We start from the raw sequence: 22,990 nt of genomic DNA, 5'->3' as shown, positions 1-22,990 counted from the left end.
GAGAACCAGATTAGGGCCACATTGCTAAAAGACTTCAAATTCTCAAAAATTCTCCATTCTTCAAAATTCCATTTCCAAATTTAGCCAAGATAGATTCTATAATATAAAAGCATTATAGAAGAGAATGTATGTAGAGAACAAATGTATGGATACCAAGGGGGAAAGGGGCAGGGTTGGAGGAAATTGGGAGATTGGGATTGACACATATACACTACTGATACTATGTGTAAAATAGGTACCTGAGGGGAACATACTGTATAGCACAGGGAACTCTACTTAATGCACTGTGGTGTCCTAAATGGGAGGGAAATCCAAAAGGGAGGGGATATATGTATATGTATGGCTGATTCATTTTGCTGTGCAGTAGAAGCTAACACAACGCTGTGAAGCAACTATACTCCAATAAAATTTAATTTTAAAAAAAAGAGACTATAAATTATAAAGTAAAATATGTTTTGTTTCCTGTGATATTGTGATTTATAACAAGAAGTGTATATTTGGTCTTTGTCCTGTTTCTGGCACAGAACTCCTAAAACCCTTGGGATTTCCTAAGTGCTAAGAGCGGAAAAAGGTGTCTTTTGTTATGTTAATGAGGTGACGTTTGGAAAGCACTTAAGGATGGGGGCTGGTTGCCAAGAGAACCAAAGGCATGATTAGAGAGGTGAAATTTTCAGTCCCACCCCCTACCTCTAGGGAGAGCAGAGAGGCTATAGGTTGAATCAGTCACCAAAGGTCAATGATTTAATCAATCGTGCCTCTGTCATAAAGCCTCTAGAAAAGCCCCAAAAGATAGGGTTTGGACAGCTTCCAGGTTGGTGAACAGTGAGGATCTGGGGAGAATGGCTTGCTCAGAGGTGGCATGGAAGCTCTGTGCCATCTCCCCATACCTTGCCCTATGCATCTCTTCCATCTGGCTGTTCTGAGTTATACTCTTTTATAGTAAACTGATACATCTAACGAGTAAACTGGTTTCTTGAGTTCTGTGAGCCACTCTAGCAAATTAATCAAATTCAAGGAGGTGGTGGGAACCTTTGGTTTATAGCCAACTGTCAGAAGCACTCATAACAGACAACCTAGACTTGCGACTGGCATCTGAAGTGTGGACAATTTTATGGGACTGAGTCCTTAACCTGTGGAATCTGACACTATCTTCAGGTAGGTGGTTGTCAGAATTGAGTTGAACTGTAAGACAGGGAGTTGGTGATCATTATTGGAATTGGTGCCAGAATCTTATTTCCCGAAATTGATCTATCTCATAATGAAAGACAGGCACTTAACCTCATAACCAACTTTTTCATCAACTAAGAACAAGAACTCCCAAGTATGGATACGATGATTCTGTATGGAAACCAATGTCTAACGTAAAACTTAGGTTAAGAAGGTAAATCTTGGCATATGAAATGTTGCAAGAATTTTCAGTGATCGCTTGAATAGTGACATGAAAACTAAACTGGGCAAGCAACTTATGTTTACCCTTTTGTTTACTTAAGAAGCCCAATTAACTGATTTGAAAGTGTTTGGAAACATGGTGTTGGCCAAATGTTCCATCTGAAGTTCTGAAATGGTCCTGAGATCTTTGGCTTTGTTATAACTTCTAGAGCAAACACAAAATAAAATAATGTTATTTTTCCTACAAGAATATTTTGCAATATCACTAATAAGTATAACATGAAAACACGCCTAGAAGAATGTTCTTACAGTTACAACGTATTGTGTAGGTGAATTTTAATGTAACCTTGGCAGCCACATGAACCTACTGAGTTATTAAGGCAGGTCAAGGGAAGCACATACCGGGCAGCTTTAAACTTGTGACTGGGAGCTTTAATCAACGGACTAATTGAGCACGGCACATTCCAAGGAAATGAGGAGGAAGGCCAGCCCAGGGATAATAGTGGTAAATAGGCAGGGAATTCAAGAAAGGAAGCCTGACCTAAGGGCTCCCAGGCAGGGCCACAGACACTTCTTTCTTCCTCAGATAATCACTCCCCTCGGAGTTAATGATGCAAAGCGCTGCTCTTGCAGTGTGCTGCCGTAACGTCCCTCCTTTATTTGTCCTGATCTCTGAGTTAGGTAGAAACAATGACTTTCGATTGCCTAAGGGATGAAACCTCTAGATGTTCAAGAATCAAGGAATTTTCTAAGTGCAGAGACCTTGGAATTTGACTTTCCTAACCTTCGGTTTCTCAGAGAAGGAAACAGAGGTCCCCAAAGGCATGGGAACTTGTCAGGGCCCCCAGGTCAGTGAGGGGAAGAGCCAGAAGCACCTGGAACCCAGTTTCCCATCCCGTTTGGGGCTCTCTGTCTTGAGCCACAGCTGCCTAATCAAACTGATTTCTTTAGTCACATCAGGACTTTATTCTAAGTCCTGATTAAAGGTCTGCTTTCAAAATCTTGGCGGTATTAACAGACTTATAGAAATATTCACTAATCTTTTCTACTAAGTACAGTTTTCAGAGGTGATCGTAGCCTGTCAATCTAGTAATCCTGTCATCTTTTTCTTTTCAATTTTCTAATGTCCAAAGATACTCTTATTTTCATGTGGGTTTTTTACCTTCCATATTTAATCTCGCAATTAAGAAGATAACTATTGTTTTTTAAAAGGAGAGTCTCCCTCCTTTTTGTCATCATGAATAATATATGAACATAAATTTCTAATTCAAGAAAATATTTGCCGTTTTACCACAATGTTTTCAGGGTGAAAATAAATTATATTTGCAAGAGGCCGTGTATCGTGGGCTTTGGAATAGGAGGGAAGAGTAACTCAGGTGCCCATATTCAATTTTCCATTTTGTGAATCTTTGTATAAGTCATTATCTCAATGGCTTACACTACCGGTATGTCACAAGTGAATTAGAAAGACTTGGTCATAATGTCTAAAGGCATCGCTGAATAAAAGGTTTCTTCACGTGTGTGTGTGCGTGTACACACCATTATTCATTAATTGTTTCCACGGCAGACTTGGGCCTAAGACTGTACTTCGTTATAAAAGCAAACAGAAGGGGAAACTGAGCCATAAGGGAAACAACCAAACAAAAACACCATATTCAAACACTCCACTCTTCAATAATGTGAGGGAAACATAGCACACGCTTGCCAAGAACATCTCTTTCTGTACAAATGTTCTCTTTCCCCCACAAGTTTGCTCCAGACAGAAAATTCCTTTTTAAGATTAAGCACACGCCAAGAAAAGCAAAGAAATTCAAATTTAGGGCTGACACTGCAACCTCCTTCACCCCACCGAAGCTCCCTCACAGAGACTCAAAGGTCCTACTTGCATGGCTCTCGTGAAGGGCAAGGGTGTGGTCTGAGCAGACCCCACGCACAGGTTCTGGGTGTGTTCCACTTGAATCTGACATTCGAGAAAGAGATTGTGCTCTGAGCTGCTCTGGCTTCCTCTGACAGTCATGGCGGGAGAGGCTGTGTCACCCACACAAACGCCTGCCTTCCTGCCATCTGGGCACCAGTCACGAGAACCCTAGTCCAGCAGGGCTGGCACACTGTGGCATCTCCTTGGTGAGGCGTTGGGGAAGAGGGCGTTAGGGTGAATGGAGAGGCCAAACGTGAAGGCTACTTGGAGTTTTCAGTTTGGACCCAAATTTGAGCCACGACTATTTAACTGAACACCCACAGAGTTTTCACAGGCTGACAGCCAGTGGAGAACAATTAGCAATGATAAGGGGCTGGAAGGAAATGAGGGCAAATTTTCACTGAGTGCTGGTGGTTTTGAAGTACGTGATTCTCTCTCATGGACTATACCCACAGCAACATGTCTTGTATGAAAAGCTGAACGATTGAGAAATGGAGTTGCCCAGCAATCCTGCTGTTTTAAATGAAAACAATCCTGATTTTCATCGTATGCCTTACTCACTGACTGAGCGAGCGAGCACGTGATGGTAGGTGCATTCTCACAGATCAGCATGAGAAAGCCAGGACGCACCAAGGATGGCACCTGGCGGCAACCTAGTTTTTCTTCTTTCAATTTGTTGTCTGATGACAATTATGTAGAATGGGCATCAGAAGCCTTGTATGTGTGGGCCACAGAAAAACTGTAATCCAGCCCCCTTAAGCCAGGGATAGAAGAGATGTGTTCTAGGTTACAGGAAAATGTCCATTCTCCCTTCATTCAATTGAACGTTCCCCTCAGCCATGTCCACGATTTGAACAAAGCTTAAGGAGAAAAAAGAAACACTTAACATCTGTGTGGGCTGGGAATGTAAGTCAGTGGGTGGATTCTGAACACTGCTAAAGTGATTGGGGGGAAAAAAACATGTTTATTTGTTAAAATGGAAACAATCAGTAATGACAAGGGAGCTGAAATATTTAGACAAAGCTGTAACGGAACCCAGAGGACATTTTTTAAGTTCTTGTGAAACAAAGTTCCTCCCTATGAAATAGCATACATATTTTTCTAATTCCTTTACAAGGTACTCATTAAAATATATGTGTACATATGATATGTATGTATACATATTATATATGTACGGAAATAGAAGTAGATCTATTTCTCTTGTCTGTCATTAAAACATATTTCCAGGTCTGTTCTTCACTGTTATTTGTTATAAGCCTTGCTTATCCCATTAAGCAAGATACATATCTCTATTTACATTAGTTGCCTGGGACATTATAAACACTTGTCTTTAACATACTATCACCAAGGTAACCTGATGGCATTCTAAGTTGTGAGTGACACAAATTTTAAACGAAAAGCAGGCTAAAAGAGCCCTAGTTACATGGGATTCAAAAAACATTTTGGCTCAGATTTTGTAAAACTTGTTTTTGAGTATACCAAACTTGCTGCCAATTCCTGTTTGTGTAAGTCATTTCCAATCAAATGTGATACCCTTGGTTGTTAATAGCAGGATTTACAGAGAACCTCTTTTTCTTCCTGCCCTAATACACCCTCTCCTTCCATACTTCACTGCAGGGCTGCTTACCCAAGGGGAACACTTGCATAACTATGGAGCACCCTGGTGATTTCTTCAAGCTCATGAACCAGTAAAAGGACTAGGAATAAAATCCAGAGGTCTACTCCTTTACATGAGAATATCACATACCATGCTACCATGATATCAAAAGGACCATGAAATTCAATTCTTCTTCCTACAGTACTAGCTGAATTTTATGCAATTGAAAAATCATTTTAGGCTGTAATTTAAAAGTGGGAAGGGGGATGTCGGCCTTTGGGGAAAGCTACAGAATATTTCTTGGACTTCAAATCCATGTTTCTGTTCATGTAATTTACTAAAAGACTGCTGTTCTTAATGTAAAACTGGTGTCATCTCATCTAATGTGGAGTACACAGCTCTCGTCACTATAGTCTTAGTATCTGTGCAAACTCAATTATGAAAAACAAGCCTTTTCATATACAGAGTAAGATTTTCCTTCTCTAAACTGATTTCAAGCATATCAGTAAATAGAAGTACAGAATTTTGCTAGACTAGAAGTTATGGTTTTAATTAAAATGGCTTCTAGACACTGTGTCTATGTGTCTCATTTTATAAGGACAACAATAGCTACTATTTACTGACCAGCTACTGTATGCCAAGCACTGTGCCAAGGGCGTTACATGCATTATTCCTCATGTACCTAAAATGATATTAATGTTGCATGAAAATTTAAGCTTTCTTCATGATAAGAGGCCTAAAACAGTCAGCCTCTGCACATGCCTCTGTTAGCGGGAATCTGGAGCATGAAATTCTAGAGATCTTTTTCTTATAGGGAATGAAGACTGTCCCATTAGATTAACTTCTCCCTTCATAAGAATCACGGTTCTCTGGGTTGACTTGCAGTGAGTTCAACCTTGCCAAACAACGGTATTAGCCTCTATTAGGTAAAATGCAATATAGAACTGTCCTACTTTTCCCCTGCATTACTACCAGACTAACACCCCTTATACCCTAAGTCCTATATTTTTAATGAAAGCTAAAAATAAATCTTGAACCACAGATATGCTGATATAAGCATCATTTGTACCCCAGAGACCACATGAGGACTGGAGATTTTAAACTCTGTGCCATTTATCAGAATGGACCTCTAGACATGCTTCATATGAAGACTAATATAGTGAGCATGAAAGCATTCTAGCTACATGCTTTTTATAATTTGGCTAGAATCTGTCATTTTTGAACTAATAGTAATTTATTGGTGATGTCTATATCTGTATTTGAAACTTTGCATAACTGAACAGTTTAAAATGATAATGCATATATTGGGAACTTTCTTGAAAAACGCTGATATAATTAAGAAAAGGATCTGTACCTGTACCACACTGCCAATCTTCAAATATTTTAACGTTTGTTTTAAGTCACAATGGCTTGCCAAACTGGCTTTTGAAATTAAAGTCTATTATTTGTAAAGAAATGATGCAGTTACCTAATTCAAGCCCACCATGGTCTCCATTATGTTTTAAATTATGTTATAGGCCATAATCTGTTTTATTACTATAGGTAACTACAGTAAAACTTTATTGTTCCATGTACTAAGCATCACTGCCTCAAGTATGAAAACATCAATTAAACACTTAGAAAGAACAACATTCACTCAGAGTGACTGCTTCCATTTGATGTTTAACAGAATAATCTCCTACAAATATTGTGAAAAGACCTTCTTATGTGCTATTGGTATTAAACAAGCAAAATTAATGGTGTAATTCTCACTTCATGAGATTTGCTAAGTCCCACGAATAAAGACTAATTAGGGCTAAAGCAACTTAATTGAACAAAAGCACATTAATTTAAGAAACTAGAAGACTGATGAGACTTGATGAAACATATGAATTGTAGGATGTGTTGGGTTTGTTTTTCCACATCTTTATTGGAGTATAATTGCTTTACAATAGGATGTGTTTCTTTAAAAAGTAATTTCACTTATAAAACCTTAAATGAAAGGGGTGGCAGTGGAGGCTATTGGGAAAGGTCTGCTTTAATAAAGGGATATGTTTGGTAGTTAGCACGTTAACTACTTTGATATAAAAATGTTACTTTAACCTCATAAAATGTTGATATTTATAGTGTTATTTATGGTGGTAATTTATCTCATATGCCTTTTTTTCACAGGTAAAGGGAAAAAAACCTCACCTTAGATCCAATCTAAAGTATGACAAATTTCAGAGAAGTGCAGGCTAAGTTAATGAAAAAATACTATACAAAATGCTTTATAATGCAATTAAAATATTAATAGTTTTCAAACTTATGTTAATCTATAATTATGGTAGCAATCTCTTAGCCACTTATGGTTTTATTGTTCAATTTGAAAAAACATACCTGTACAGCCAGTTTTTCCTTTCTTGCCTGAATATCCCATATCACAGTGGCAGATAAATGAGCCTTTAGTGTTTTCACAGGTTCCACTTAGGCAGATATTTGGATTCAGATCACATTCATTGACATCTGTAAAATACAGATATTATTAATACATATAACCATTTGTTTGATATCACTGAAAATTCTCCCCTGAGATAAAGCAACTATTACAAACAAATAGAAAAGATGAAATGTTTTCACTCAAAAAAAAAAGTATATTTACATAGCCCAATTCACATTTGCGTCCTACATTGAAGGCTAACCCTGCAGACCTGCTTTTTATCTGGGCCACAAGCAGGAGGTCAAGTAATCAAATAAACTGACTGACTCGAGGTTGGGGATAGAGCCTGTTTATGTGACAGTCTAGAAAACTTTTTCAAACAGCATATTCTGTTGCAAGATGAAAATTTTAATTCAGACTGCATGATGCCAACATTTTAGTTCCATATCTTAAAAGAAAAGATAGATAAACTAGTAGTCTTAGTGCAGAGAGTTACAAACTTCACTTCTTTCCCAAATTAAAAATTATCTTTTTTTATGACATTCACTTTAATTTCTAGGACTTCACAAATATTCGGTAAGCGTTTTTGAAAGACACAAATGGGATGTGATTTTAAAATTTCAATTCTAGACTCTTGCTTCTGGCCAAGATGGAGTAATAGGAACCAAATTTACCTTCTCACCTAAAATACCAACAACAAGAAAGGACGATGTAGGCAACAAAAAACAATGATCCCTGAGAGAAAAAACAAACTAGATGGGTTCTACAAATGCCCCAGATTACTGTGTAGGGAGAGTTTTAAGGCAATGGCATAGGGAGGGGGATGACAGATGGAACCAGGAAATGTCCATGAGTCGAAGAGGTGAGGGGGAAGGCCAAGGTAGCTAGAGTTCATAGGGCTGAGTAAAGGACAGAAAAGAGATGTACAGAGAGAGAGAAGGAGAGACAACTCCAGAGATCTGCAGAGGGTCCCAGTCAAGCACCCAGATGAGTAGTGATCAGTATATTCATGTAAGGAAACTCTCGATTCTGGAGTAAGCACCATCCAAAAGAATTAGAGGGAACAATCATCAGAGTTCCCAGAAGGCGTAGAATTGTGCCTTCTCCTACCAGCCAGACTGGAAAACCTTGTAATTCACAGGGAAGTGAGTAGAGTGTCCAGAAGGATCCTGCCTCAGCAACAGAGAAAATTAGCCCTACCCTAACTGCTGCTTAAAAGCTTCAAAGCAAGACTTTGAAAGAACCGATCTGTTTCCAAATAACTATGTTCCAAAATAAAGCTTTGGAATAGAAAAATATTCAGAACCTAGTAAGGCAAAATTTATAATGTCTGGCATCCAAGCAAAAATTACCAGGCATTCAATGATGGAGGAAAATATAGCCCATAATGAAGAGGAAAGTCAATTTAGTGAAATGATCCAGAATTGACACAGGTGATAGAATTAGTAGACAAGGACATTAAAACAGTTATTATAACTGTATTCCCGTATTTAAAAAGCTAGAGAAATTATTGGATATATTAAGTAGAGACACAGAAGATATCAAAAAAAAGACCCAAATCAAACTTTTAGAGGTGAAAACTGCAATGTCTGAGATTAAAAATACACTAAATGGGATTAAAGGCAGATTAGATATTACATTAAAAAGTCTGATAGATTTGAAGACAGCAATAGAAACTCTCCAAAACAATCCATTCTAGGATTTATTGCATTCTTGTCAGAAAAAAGTTTTGCTTGCCTTAAGCAAACTAAACTCTAGTCACAGCAAAAGGAGGGTTAAGTGGACAGAAATAATGCATAGACATAAAAGAAATGTCTTTTGGTCACTGGAGTTGACCAATGGTTAGCTCAGTCCATACAACATATCTGACAAGAGCATCATATCACAGTCACAAGAGAGTTGCTTTTTGGAGTGCTAGCTTTGGATTATTATTAGTATTATGCTCCTAAATATTCTTACTTTTCCCTTAGGATCTATTCACTACCCAAACAAATCTTTATGTAATTTAACAGTGCTTGTGAATAACTAGCAAATTGGAAAATTCTGTCTTTTTTGCTTACCTACACAAGTCTTCATGTCTTCAGATGCCATGAATCCATCATAACACAAGCACCTGTACTCTCCAGGTATGTTTGTACACTGACCACCATCACAGATATTGGGGTTATCTTCACACTCATCAATGTCTGCAGAGAATAAAACCAACAATGGCATGTTGTTGATAGGGTTCCATTAATCATTGATGAAAAAGTTAAGTGACCCAAGTCAAGTAACTTCAGCCTGCTCGCATAAGACTGTTAGCTCTGAAATCCAAATGACACTTTACATAAACTACCCCATCAGGTTATCTTGGGTAAACAAGGGGAGAACCATTTTCAAGATTTATAACATACAGTTCAGGATGGAGGCCCACATGCACTTAAAAGACCATCATTAAAAAAAAAAAAAAATGCATATCAGTACTTGTGAACACAAGTACTTGAACACATACTAAGTGTTCAATAAATTAGCTACTACTAGTACTACATATGTAATAAAATTTTAATAAAATGTAATAAACATTTAGGTAAAGTCCAAACTCAAGAAAAAAAAAAAAAGACCACAATTTAATTGACACTTTTATCTCTGATACAAATTTATCATTCAAAAATGATTATGAATCTTATTTTTCTAATTGTCAAATTTAAATGCCTAATGTCCATTATTTGCTGTTTTACAGATATTTTAAGATAAAAAATGCTTGAAATAAGCATATCTGCTTAGATTTTCAAAATTTAATTTTTATAGCTGAATTTATATCTAGGGCTTTTAACGTAGATTTTACTAGGTCCAATAAAATAACTTTGGTTCCTAAACCTAAGTTTTCTTCTTAACCTGAGCCAAAATTAAAATCTACATTACCCACTTCATTTCCCATCTCCGGCTGATCACATGGCTCTTCTAGCCCATGTGATACAACAGGCAGTGTAAATGAGACCAGCAGTTCTCACATTTTAGCACAAATCCAAAATCACTTGGAAGACTTGTGCAAACAGACTACTGAGATGCCCCCGTAGGAGTTTCGGATTCAGTAGGTCTGGGGTGGGGCCTGAGATGTTGCATTTCTAACACTTTCTCAGGTGGTACTGAGGCTGCCCGTCCAAGGAACACACCCTGAGTAGCACTGAAATAGGCCATGAGATCAGATTCTTCAAAACTCTGATCAATCAAGACAATGTATTTTATATTCCACGTATTGAGCATGCGCCAGGTCCTGTGCTGAGTGCTGGACATACTCTTCCACACGGGCAGTCTGAGCCCCCTTTTATAGATGAGGGATCAGATGCCAAAGATCTTCATCGAGGACGCACAGCCAAAAAAGTGACAAAACAAAGCTTTGAATTCAGGACTGTCTGACTCCAAAGCCCAGGCCCTGAACCGCTCCATGTAGGGACCTGTTAGTGAGAGAGTTCCCAGGAAGCTAAAACTGACTTACCAGTGCAGGACCTCTGGTCAGGCATTAGTGCGAATCCTGGCTGACAGCTGCATTCATAGCTACCTTCAGAGTTTGTGCAGAAGGTCTCACAGCCACCGTTCATTATGCTGCATTCATCGATGTCTAAGAAAAAGGAAAATAATATCACCTTCCTCTGTGTTTGTGATGATGGCACATGTCTGAAGTTTCCAGGTACGTGTGGGTCAAATAAACAAAACAAAATACAAAATTATACAAGCATCCCAGGGCAACTGCAAGTCACTGAATTGTTTGGTTCCTTCCACAAATATTAACTACACCTACTATGTGCTACAGATGAGAATCTAACAGTGAATGAGATGGACACTCTCCCTGCCTTCATAATATTTATACTGCAGTTGGGGAGTTAGATGAACACAACATATGGTGTGCCACACACAATGCAGGAGAAGTGCTGGGCGCTAGAACGTATCTTAGTGACAACAGTGGGCATGTGGGTGAAATTCTCTGGGTCACAGATTCCGTTACAAACTTGACATTCAGTTTGGCTGAGGTTCCAGTCCTTTTCAAGGACCTGAGCTGGAGTTCTGAGTTGTCCTGAGCCATGCTTCGGAAGAATTTGGGCTGATTTATGATTCTGGGTAGAAACCATGTGAGACTTGGCAGTTCCACATGGGGTATACCTCAAACCAGGCAAAAACTGGCTGTTTCTACAAAGTTTCACTTTGACTCTAAAGCCATGGGACTTTCTGTGCCGCTCTTCCCAGCACAACTAAACCTCCTAAGGGCCAGCCACAAAGCAAAACGCTTGTCCCACAAAACCTCATTTTTAAGGACTGCCAGACTTGGCCTCTAGTGCATTGTAAGCTATAAACATGCTATGGTCTTCTTCCCAATAATTATTCTTTGGAATCTCTGAGCCGCTCCAAACCACCTAAGGGTGGAGATCACACCCTAAGCTTTCTGTCTTCCTCCCAGCACTCACCAGGCTGCGTTTATTTCAGGCGGTACTTAGTAATCACTGGCTGGTGTGCCTGGGTGTGCATAGGCAGAAACAAAGCGTGTGCTACCGTTCACTAGTCAAAGCAGCATGGGTCAAATTATACTTGCTAGAGCTAAAACACTGTACAGCCTTCGCTGAATTGGTTCTTTAAACAGATGGGGGAGGTGAGATCTAAAGATCGTGAGCCACCATGAGAAGACCTTTCCCTCCAGAGAAACAGGAAAGATTAAGTAAAAGTAACTAGCGATGGAAACAGAACTCGAAAGAGACTAAAGAAAATAAATAACATACCATACAGAACTTACCAACACAAAACAGCCTGTCGGGGGTGGAGTGGTAGCCGGGGTTGCAGGCACACTGGTACTTCCCTATGAGGTTCACGCAGCGGCCGTGGGGGCAGAGGTGCGCGCTCAGTTCACACTCGTTGATGTCTGTATAGAAGATGAGAATACCAAGCACCCCGCCGTAAGCCTCGGACTCTGGCAGGGGTGTGGGCCGAACGACTGCCGGCAGGTAAGTGGTCTTCCTCCTTACCTATACATGCTGAGATGTTGGGGGACAGCTGATGGCCAGGAGGACATTCACAGCGGTAACTTCCCTCGGTGTTTAGGCACACGCCTCCTCGGCACAGCAGAGGATCTCTCTGACACTCGTCAATATCTGCAAAGTGGAAATGACCCCTGTTGAAGCTGTGGGTGGTCGTCCTGCCAGGGCCCCATGACCAGGCCAGTGCACTCATTGCCCAGTTGCTGGGAGTTCTGGCTGCTAATGGCTCACAGGTGTCCTTGTTGGAGAACCGCTATCCACCTCACTCAGAAATGCCCGGGAGGTGAGAAATTACACCCCGCTCCCATGCTGGGGGCTGCCCATGGCCAATAACTGCTTGAACTGACGTGGGAGTATAAAATCTCAGCCTCCTGGCCTCGAGGTGGGACAGCCCTCGGGTATTATTCACACTCCAAGGCCCCTGTGGGATCAGGTTAAAGCTAAAACCCAGTCGAACAACTTGCTTCTCTTCTTCCCCTGCCCTAAGCTGCTTCCCTCACTTCCTTACAGGTTCCTCCTAAGAGCACCCCCTCAAAAAATACCCCCATCTCAGTCCTGTTGCTAGGGAACCTGATCTAATGAAACTATCTTAATCAATCTCCTTTGCTAAAAATGATGAACAGAAACCCTAGAACGTGACCCCTAATATAGCTTATGTTTGAATTGTTCTCTCTTCCCTGGGGTGTCTATTCCAGGTGTTAAACTCACTTCTCAGGGACCCATACCTGGTGTCCGAGGCCACCCGCTGCCCCAGAGCATGAATTCCCTCATTCCTCCCACACGTCAGTCTCCCTCTGCCACAGTCCAATGCGTGACTCACTGGTCAGGAGACCAGCGCACTGGGGGAGCAGGAAGAACCGACATAGGCGATGAGTCACCAAAGCTTCTTGGAATGTTTCTTCCCTGGGCTGATCAAATGGTCACGCACTCACCCATGCAGTTCTTCATCATCATGAATCCACTTTCGTAGCCTTCATCGCACTTGCACTCAAAGTCCCCGGGGGTGTTCACGCACTGGCCTCGGCCACAGAGGTCGGGAGAGATGCGGCATTCATCGATGTCTGCACAAAAGCAGCAAGTGGCAGCAGATGAGCCTCAGGATAGCTTTACTTCTTGTGGCAACATGTTTAAGACCAAGAGTTCCAAAGGGTATCCCTCCAGGGTGAGCCCCTTCACTGACCTGTGCAGTTCCTTTCTTCAGAATCCAGAGCAAAGCCACTGTCACACCTGCACTTGAAGCTGCCGATGGTGTTTCTGCACTTGCCATGGGTGCAGAGGGTGGGAATCATCTTGCACTCATTGATGTCTTCAAGGAAAATTAAATGTGGGAAAAGTCCGTAAGTGACCAATTAGGAGATCTCAACACCCCATTTTAAACCCAGGAAGTTAGGGGGTCTTGGTCATACTCATTTTAAAAAATGTGTGATGATCCATGAGAAATAGGACTTTGTAAACAGATCTAGACTTTTAAACTTCTACATTTTAGAAAGTATTATTGAAGAAGTAAAGAGTGGGTTTATTTGGACTTCTAAAAGCCCAGCACACACCAAACGCTGAACTATTTTCCGAATGAAAGAATAAGAAATTCTAAACCACTAGTGTCTATATGTAAGGCAGGTGGAAGATTTTCAAATATATTGTCCTACAGCAAGCAATTGAGTATGTAGTGGAATGAGATATTCACTTAGCTTTCTGATGCTTTTTTTTAATACCTAAAAATAAGAATTTCAAAGGAGATGCCATTTATAATTTTAACTCCTTACAAGTGACGTATACTATTTAAAACATGTTCTCAAATAATGTGTACTAATTTAAAATATTTTCTCAATTAATATGAAGTTTGCGTTAATATAATTAATATGTACAAGAGTTTCTTGAAGACTGCATATGTAACATGTAATTTGAGTAATCTGAGTTTCCCCTTTTAGGGGCCTTTCTAAAGCAAGACCTAGAGCTCAAGAAATACAAGTTCATTTCTACCTAATGTCATGAGATACAGAACTGGCAGATTAAATCTCAAGAACATCTAGTCCTTCTGCGGTAATGGATTGCCACAGCTTTTGTAAGCAAATCATCCAAGTTCCTTTGAATTTACTTAAGAGACATTTTAGAGGGCCGTCTAGAAACTGTCTCTCTAGACAGTACAATTTTAACCCCAGGACTTCTTGAACCAAATGCTCAGTAGAAAAAAAGTCTACACTTTTTAATATAAGGATAATTAAGTGATATTTATATACTCATTTCCCACTTTTAGAAATTCATTTAGTTATGAAGTATAATAAGTAGGTCCAGACACAATGGGCAACCGACACAAAACTCTATACTGAGAACATAAGCTGGGCCTCCCTGAATAATCGGAATTCTGAGAAACCAATTATGATTTTTCCATATGCTGAAGTAAACAGGGTCTGTATCATTGTGCATAAGAAGTTAACTCAATTTTGGAATTAGATTAAATCTGTAACTTCCTTTTTTTTTTACATGGGTTTTATATTATAGCATAAGAAAATAAAATTTGAACTATAAGTCACTGGAGTGTTTGGCATAGGAATGAATTTTGCTGTATTTGGACAAAGAGGACCTGTCACTGGGTCTCTCACACCATTATCTATAGTCAGGTGGACCACAGTGACTTGGATGCTTCAAACCAGCAGATAAAGGTTACCTCTAGGGCTTTAGTAGATGGCATAAACATCTCCCAAGAAGATTTTTCTTTCGTTTATGCTTAGCTTTAGGATAGTATTAAAATCTATTTAACGCTTAACAGTGACTACACGGGAGAGGCAAGTGACTCAGGAAGTCCTGAGATGTAGAAAAAGAAAATCCGTGACAGAGTGAACATTTTGCCATATAAAATTCAGAAATCAAAGAAGGCACGCTGAAATGATCCAGGGATGACCGCATTGATGACATTCATTGTAATTCTGTCAGTGGAACTCTGTGCTCCTGAAAATGCATCCTTTTGACCTAACAGAAGAGTAATCAACCACTGAAACCACTGTACCTTTGAAGAAAGGCTTTCCATTTGTAATTTCTTTTGTGGCGAATCCGGGTCCTCTGGGACAGAGTTCCTCGTACTCAGGTGTGTTCCTCAGGGGACACTCCTCGCACTCCTCGGTCCCCCAGGCTGCCCCGACGGAGCAGCAGCAGGCGTCCATGCGGTGGCGGCCAACCACGGGCAAGGTGCACTCCTCATCCTCGTACCCCAGGAAGCAGGTTTCCAGGCGGATATCTGCCAGAGGGAACGAACGGAGGGAAGCTGAGGAGAGCTGCTGTGTTCTCACTGCCGCAAACTGCCAATGTTGTGTTAGGCAAAGCACAGGACACATAACGATTTACTACAAACTTATTGACTGCAATTAATTTTTTTCCCTCCAAGGAACCTAGGCTTGGTGGTGGGTTTTCCTTCTTTTTTTTTTACGGTACGCAGGCCTCTCACTGTTGTGGCCTCTCCCGTTGCGGAGCACAGGCTCTGGACGTGCAGGCTCAGTGGCCATGGCTCACAGGCCCAGCCGCTCTGTGGCACGTGGGATCTTCCCGGACCGGGGCACGAACCTGCGTCCCCTGCATCGGCAGGCGGACTCTCAACCACTGCGCCACCAGGGAAGCCCGGTTTTCCTTCTTAATAAAGACTCTTAGCTGGCAGCTCTTACTTATGTGCACCTCTTCTTGTGGCAAGTATCCTTTGAACTCTAGTTATTTTCTGATAATTCTACATAAGGAGCAGTATTCAAAGAAATCCTGCAATGCTCTTTTGGGAGATGGTTTCTCCCTGTACCTATTTTCTCCCTATGCCTATTACCAGTGCATGCACTTCATGATGTCTTGACGTCTCTCTAGCTGAAAGCCAACTGCAGTCTTTATTGTTGGAGAACATCTCAGCTAGCACCAGCACCTTTTTCTCAGATCCACTTCATTTTTGGAGAGGTGGAATAGTAAACTCTGAAATGAGGACTGCCCTACTTGTGATTAAAGAGGAAAAAACAGCAAAGAAAAGCCATCCACTCCTCTTCTCAAGTATTTCTTTCACCTCAACATGTGCTTTTGTGCACATTCTTCTGGTTACTTGTGGGAGTGTGAGCTTCCTTTAATGTTAGAAAGCTACTGAAGCCTTCTGAGCAACTTCACATCTGGGTTGCCTCTATTAATTAAGATGGTTAATTTCAAAATGAATCCTAAACTAAACACTGGAGCATGTTTCAACTGAAGAACCTGGAAAAGCGTTCTCATTACATGCTGATACCTCCTAAACAAAGAAGCTGAGACTCAGAATAGGATTAACTGACATCCATAGTTATGAAAAGACTCTAGCCTCTGAATTCCAGCTTTTCTATTCTGTATTGCTTACATTATAAACCATAAAGTTTTATATTTAAAGGCTGATTAATCCTAATTCATAAAGGATGCAAATCCCTTAACTGCATGCCACTCTTTCAACCACCTACAGTGGTCCTTCACTAAAGATGCTCTTCAGAGTGGTTTCAGATATACAACATAGCTGAGCATCACTTCCAGAGTCACGGACTCTGAAACCGGTGATCCAAAGGACATATTCCTGGCAGTCAGAAGCCATAGTAGTAACACCAGAATAAGCCTAAGACCCCGCAAGCATGACTGTGGGATCTCAAATCTGCTGCCACTGTGAGTCCACAGGGCGGCTTTCTAAGAATTCAGGGTTTGGTGTAAAGTCTCTTCCACATCATTGTCACTTGGGTTCTAGCAGTCGTCATGGAGAATCTCATCATGGCTGATATTGACAACAGCTTTCGTTCCCTCAGGTTCACTCCTCAGGCTGTTACACTCTTCACTCCTGATACCCACAAGAGTTTCCTGCAAAGACCTGTCCTTCTGGCTTACAACAGCCCTGCCTAGCAGGCTAAGGCTACAGTTTCCAATTAAGCAAAAGTGTTCTACTTACCAGTCACCTAGAATTCTCTGTCCATGGCCCATGGAGGGCAGATTTAAGAGCTCTATTGTTATCCATCACAGTTATTGTTCTAAAGAACTAAAGTTCCTCTTCACTGACATGTTCTCTACTCTTTTTATAAAGAATTAATAAAGAGCTGAGTCAGGAAGGCTATTTGCCAAGGAAACCACAATGCATCCTAAGAGAAATGCTGAATTTGGGATGTGTGTGTGTCTGTACTTAGAACCAAATATTCAGCTCTATCTTGTTAACTGAGTTTTTAACAATCATTAAGAAATATTCATTAGAAAAATAATGAACAGTATTTACCTAGGCAAATCCTCCCTGTGGCATCCAAAGTCATCCCACTGGGACACTGACACTTAAATGATCCCTTAGAGTTAACACATAAGCCATTTTTGCATACTCCTGGGAACACTTCACATTCATCTATATCTATGAAGGAAAAAAAAGCATGAAGTTAATATATCTGTATAACATCATTCTACTTCATTCCATTCATGGAGTCATATTATTACCACAACTGAAAATATCATTTTAAACCTGATAAGTTTACAAAACTAGTTTGCCTCCAAATAATTCATGTAGAATTTCTGGGATGTTTGAAAAGCAACCAGACTGAACCCACCTATTACCAAAGATATAACAGTTTCTCCATCAGTCTCAGGGAGTAATTTTTGAGTTGTAAAGACACGGAGCTGGTGGGAGTTCTTGGGGACAGGTCTGGGTACTATAGACATCTCAGGTAAGGCTCCCAGGGGCCGTACAATTAGCTTTATGAGACCAGAGGGCTGCAAGTGAGTAGAGAAGCCTGGTCTTCCAAACTAGCAAAGAAGAAGTAGCTTGAAGATGAGCATAGAAAACAAATCCATCATCGAGGAATATGTGGGGCCAGTCAAGAGTCTCCTTTGAGAAGTGCTGAGACATCCCAAGAAAGTGTGTATCTAGTTCTAACTCAGCAATGGTCTCAGGCTGTTCTGTCAAAGCCTTGGTGGTCCCAGCTTGAGTGGTGGAAGATGCTCATGTTCATTCATTCATCATTCATTGCATCTGTCTCAAATGTACTAGTCCTTCCCAGTCTGCTTAATGGAGAGCATTATGTTCTCTGCACATTTTTGGGGGAAAAATATTCACCATCAAGTTAACCCAAAGAAAGGCACTTACTTGCCAATGCCAAAAAAGGGGAGCGTTAGTCAAGAAACTCACACACACTGTGTCTTTATTTAGAAGAAATAACTTTCCAAGCCAGGGATGTTGAAAAAGATATTCTAAATCTTTCCTCATAAGAGAAATAAATTGGGAGGGGGAAATTTACCTTCTTTGGATTGTTTTCTTTTGTTTTGTTCTGACCACTTGTGTACCAGAATGTGCTGCTGAGGTCAGATAACTTATTAACAGTGGGTCTGGACCAGAGACAGGCCAAAGGATTCAGTCATCATTTGGAAAGCAAGACCTTGGGTGGGGGATGTAGTGTTCCTCTTTATTTTAACTGAGAAAAAAAGTTCATTTCATTCCACATATGGGACTAATTGCTGTTTTAAAAATTTTTCAGCTGCTGTGTCATGTCAGGTTGTGTTAGTCACCCTGACCTATGTCTATCTGGGACTCCATGAGAAAAAAATCACAGGAAACTGGAGAGAATCCATATAGACTTTCAAAAACGAGGCAATAGAGTATGTCCTTCTCATCATCTGTGACCATGAAACAAACAACAACAACGACGAAAAACCAGGACAAACCAAAAAAATTGCAAATTTTATAGCCTCATCAAAAACTTCCTTTTCTGTCTTCCTCATAGGTAGCAGTTTGAAATTGTAGTCACTCAAAACTATGGTCAACCTAAAGCATTTTCAGCCACCCTGCCCTTTGGCCACAGTGATCTGACGCTGGCAATAGCATATATGCTTGTGAAATTCACGTCTGTTACGTTCGGCAGTTCTCATTATTTTTTTTCCCCTGCTACACATTTCTCACTGGGAAGTTATATGACAGCTTTATCCAGTCCAAGTTAACACAAGCATTCTTCATGCACACAGAAATTTATGATTTATAAATAATCATACATACCTTCACACTGTGTTCCTTTAATTCTTGAATAGCCTTTACCACATATGGGATCTGTACCAAAAAACAAACAAAAAGCAAAAAACAAATCTGAGATAATATCCAGACTTTGTATGACACGGTATAAGAAACACGAAAGAGGACCTTTAACACGAAATCGATTTTATTGCTATGAATAAGTCTGAGACGACAAAGTGTCTCTGAGATTGCATAGGTGAAGGAGAAGAATGAAATGTCTCCTTGAATAAAGCTCAATTCATCTGAGATATCCTAAAAGACCCAAAGGTACCCTAAAGATCAAACTCAGGTGATGACTAAGAAGGAAATTGACTCGATTTCTCTCTTGCTATTAGCCCTAAAATATGAATCACACTATAGGATTACTGTAACATGGATGTGGAAAACAAAGTCTAGAACTGGAAGATCTCATGCCCTGCAGCATTCCCACTATATAAATGCACACATCTATATATCTAAACATTGAATCAGCAAGGCTCTCAAACCTCAGCTTTGCAACAACTTTAGTTTAGTGATGAACAGTGGTGCATTTACATCAATCATGCTGCGGGGAAGAAAATCTGAGCCTGTAAAAAGTTCAGGACCCCTAATCATGAGGTTCCTGAGAGAGCCAATAGGAACTGCTGATCTAGGAAAGCAACTCCAGATAAGTACATTACAGTGTGGTGACGGAAAACAATAAATTAACCAAATCACATAAAATTCTTGTCCTTGACACTTCTCTTAGTTTCCTATTCAGCCACATGTTTCATTGAGGTCATCAGAATGAAATCTTCTAAAATGCTTGTGTGAACCTAAATGAACAAAGTTCTCGGCTTCCCCTTTCCAAGCAAAGTGCCCAGTGGGCACAGGAGCTGCAGCACCTGCTTCTCTTACCAACTTGGCATGGGGTGCACGGACTCCCCCAGGCAGCACCAAGGGACGAACAACACTGGGACTTTAACGTGGCTCCATTGATGTTGATCTCACATCGCCCATCAATGACAGTCTGCCAACAAGTGCCCTTGATGGTTTCTGCAGGGGCAAAGGTGTGATGATATTTAATAGACCATAGAATCTATATCAAAAATTCAAACATGTACATTGGAATTACAGCAAGAATAGCATCATGAAACAAGGAATAATGATCGTTTAAAGCTTTGTTCTTCCATACTGAAACCCTTTTGCAATAAAAGCAGACATTAAATACAGCAGCACTGATAAACATAGGAAAATCATTCTCAGAAAGACAAATACCTATGCAGATGGTTTTTGTTGGATCCAAAGTACTTTCGGAAGAACATTCGCAAATAAAAGAGCCTGGGCTGTTCTTGCAGACTCCATTAATGCAAGGACTTGATTCACATTCATCGATGTCTGAAACAAAAACAGGTCTACATTACTGCTAAAAACTAGTCTTGGGCACAAATGAATATTTAAACTTTGGTCTCATTTGCTACCACATATTCTTCATTAGATAGTAAAGCTGACCTAGATAGATTGTTTTTTCTAGGCCAGATGGAATGCCAAAAATAATAACCGAGCACATCTCTACGTTCAGCACATGGCTGAATCTTTTTATTCAGAAAACCTGGAGCAAATGTAGGTGTGATTTCTGAATTACTAACTCAAATAGCACATATCTAATATTTTCTTCATCTATTAAATGACGGCAAATAAAATGCCAGTTGTAGGCAAATACAAAGTGAATACTTTTAAATGGCATTTGAATGCAAAATAAATGGCAAATAAAATACCAGTTGCAGGTAAGTACCATCAGCAGCTTACAAAGTGCATAGGAGTGTCATTTAGGATCACAGAATCTCAACAAAGTGACACAACTGTCTAAAATAGAAGTGACTCATTTACCTTCGTGGTTTTCCAGTGGCATTCCAAAAGGCAGCAAAGTACATGGTATAAGAACAAAAATACATCTTACCTTCACAAGTTTTTAGGTCAGGTTTGTATATAAATCCCTTGGGGCAGGTACAGACAAAACTTCCAGGAGTATTTCTACATTGTCCATTGTCACAGAGTAGACTATTCAATACACATTCATTAATATCTGGAAAACCAAAAAACATAAACTTTTAAAAGATCCCATCCTTTGCATGCAATTTCTTTGCATTTTTAGGCTAAGTTTTTAAGGTCATAATGATATGATTAATTCAAGGAAAGAGGCAAAGCTCCTCTACCATTGATCTTTGCTGAAATTACCTATTTTAGGAAAATAGGGGCTTGAGCTGATTATCTATACTAGGTATCTACAAAGTCTAAAGTCACCAGACACTATTGAATTCTCTTCTTTCTTTGGCAGGAAGAAAACCTAGATTTGCTGGAAATCATTAATATTTATATAATTGTTTCACTATGCCAGAATTAAAAGGACTAATCCTATTGTTTTAAGGAACTAAATAAATATTTAGAGAGTATGGTCCATTTTTGATAAGTATTAGTTCCAGGATGGGTGTCTCTTCTTTAGAATAATTTAAGTGGTCTCCAGTTATGTTTATAAAGTATGAAGCAATCTGCAGAGTTTGTAATTGTCATGAGGAATTTAGACTCGAGATTCAGAGAGCTGAGGAAAATTCCTTGCTTTCAGCTGAATCATAGGCAAGTCTGATGCAAAACCAAACTTTCGATATGTATAACTTAGATAATTTAGGAAATGTAGAACTTAAACAGTTTGTTACACCTCTTTGAGCTAAAGTACATCACTCAGCCCACAAAATAGACTGCATATTCACAAGAGACGTTTTATACATTGAGAGATTCTGCTTAGATTACCATTTGACAAGCCAGTAGCCCTTACATAAAGGATACATAAATTCAGCACTGGAGAGCTGCATAGGTTCACAGCAGTAAATATACTTAAATCAGCAACTAACAGTTGTTCCTCGGTATCTGCAGGGGATTGGTTCCAGGACACCCCCCGCACCAGGTTACCAAAATCTGTGGATGCTCAAGCCCCTTATATAAAATGGCATAGTGTTGGCATCTAACCTATGCACATCCTCCCATATACTTTAAATCATCTCTAGATTACTTATAATACCTGACACAATGTAAATGCTATGTAAATAGTTGCTGGTGTATGGCAAATTCAAGTTTTGCTTTGGGGAACTTTCTGGAATTTTTTTTCAAATATTTTCAATCTGAGGTTGGTTAGACACGTGAATGCAAAACCCGCAGATATGGAGGGCTGTGTTTACAAAGTTCTTAAAATATGGGAAAATCAAGTATAAAGTTATGTATTGTCTGAGCAAATAGCATGCTGAGAATTCTTTCAAAATCATATAAGGAATGCTACTACTTCCCAAAAAGGTCACTATGGCAATTCTTAAACTTTGATGATGTCAGAAGAATCTGGAACTTTAATCTGAGGAACTGAAGATTAAGATATAAAATAGCCAGTCCCTGGAACTCTGTGGGAAGTGGCTGGAGCGGATCTTTGATTCCTAGCTTCACACCTCTGAACATAATCTGAAACATGAACATACTTCTGACCTGATGATAATGGGTCCAACTTTGGAGTAGACACTAAAGCACTGAAGGAAGAATCCCTTCTGCCTCCCAAACTCTCCCTTTTGCGTGATTTTTGGATGAAGCTAAAACATCTCTGTGCCTTTCTGGCCTGCCCAGATAAATAATGATTTTTCACGTCTGCCAATGTAGAGAGGCTCCTACAGGAAAATGA

The 22,990-nt window shown here is 39.9% G+C and overlaps 1 protein-coding gene across 2 annotated transcripts in view; it reads right to left on the bottom strand.

Moving 5' to 3' along the window:
- FBN1 (fibrillin 1) overlaps positions 1 to 22,990 on the bottom strand; it is a 252,069-nt gene that overhangs the window by 76,072 nt on the left and 153,007 nt on the right. For both annotated transcript variants that reach the window (XM_030842674.2, XM_060294282.1), the window contains exons 19-31: positions 21,233 to 21,358; positions 20,551 to 20,670; positions 20,191 to 20,328; positions 19,300 to 19,350; positions 17,542 to 17,667; positions 15,310 to 15,537; positions 13,486 to 13,611; positions 13,238 to 13,366; positions 12,294 to 12,419; positions 12,065 to 12,190; positions 10,778 to 10,900; positions 9,363 to 9,488; positions 7,263 to 7,388 (exon numbers count right to left, since the gene is read on the bottom strand). In XM_030842674.2, coding sequence (XP_030698534.1) covers positions 7,263 to 7,388; positions 9,363 to 9,488; positions 10,778 to 10,900; positions 12,065 to 12,190; positions 12,294 to 12,419; positions 13,238 to 13,366; positions 13,486 to 13,611; positions 15,310 to 15,537; positions 17,542 to 17,667; positions 19,300 to 19,350; positions 20,191 to 20,328; positions 20,551 to 20,670; positions 21,233 to 21,358 — 1,671 coding nt within the window. The remainder of the gene's footprint in view (positions 1 to 7,262; positions 7,389 to 9,362; positions 9,489 to 10,777; positions 10,901 to 12,064; positions 12,191 to 12,293; positions 12,420 to 13,237; positions 13,367 to 13,485; positions 13,612 to 15,309; positions 15,538 to 17,541; positions 17,668 to 19,299; positions 19,351 to 20,190; positions 20,329 to 20,550; positions 20,671 to 21,232; positions 21,359 to 22,990) is intronic.

The sequence above is a fragment of the Globicephala melas genome, chromosome 2 (genome assembly GCF_963455315.2).
Source record: "Globicephala melas chromosome 2, mGloMel1.2, whole genome shotgun sequence".
Lineage (NCBI taxonomy): Eukaryota > Metazoa > Chordata > Mammalia > Artiodactyla > Delphinidae > Globicephala > Globicephala melas.
The sequence above is the reverse complement of the archived record's forward strand: the minus strand, read 5'-3'. Positions and strand labels throughout refer to the sequence as shown.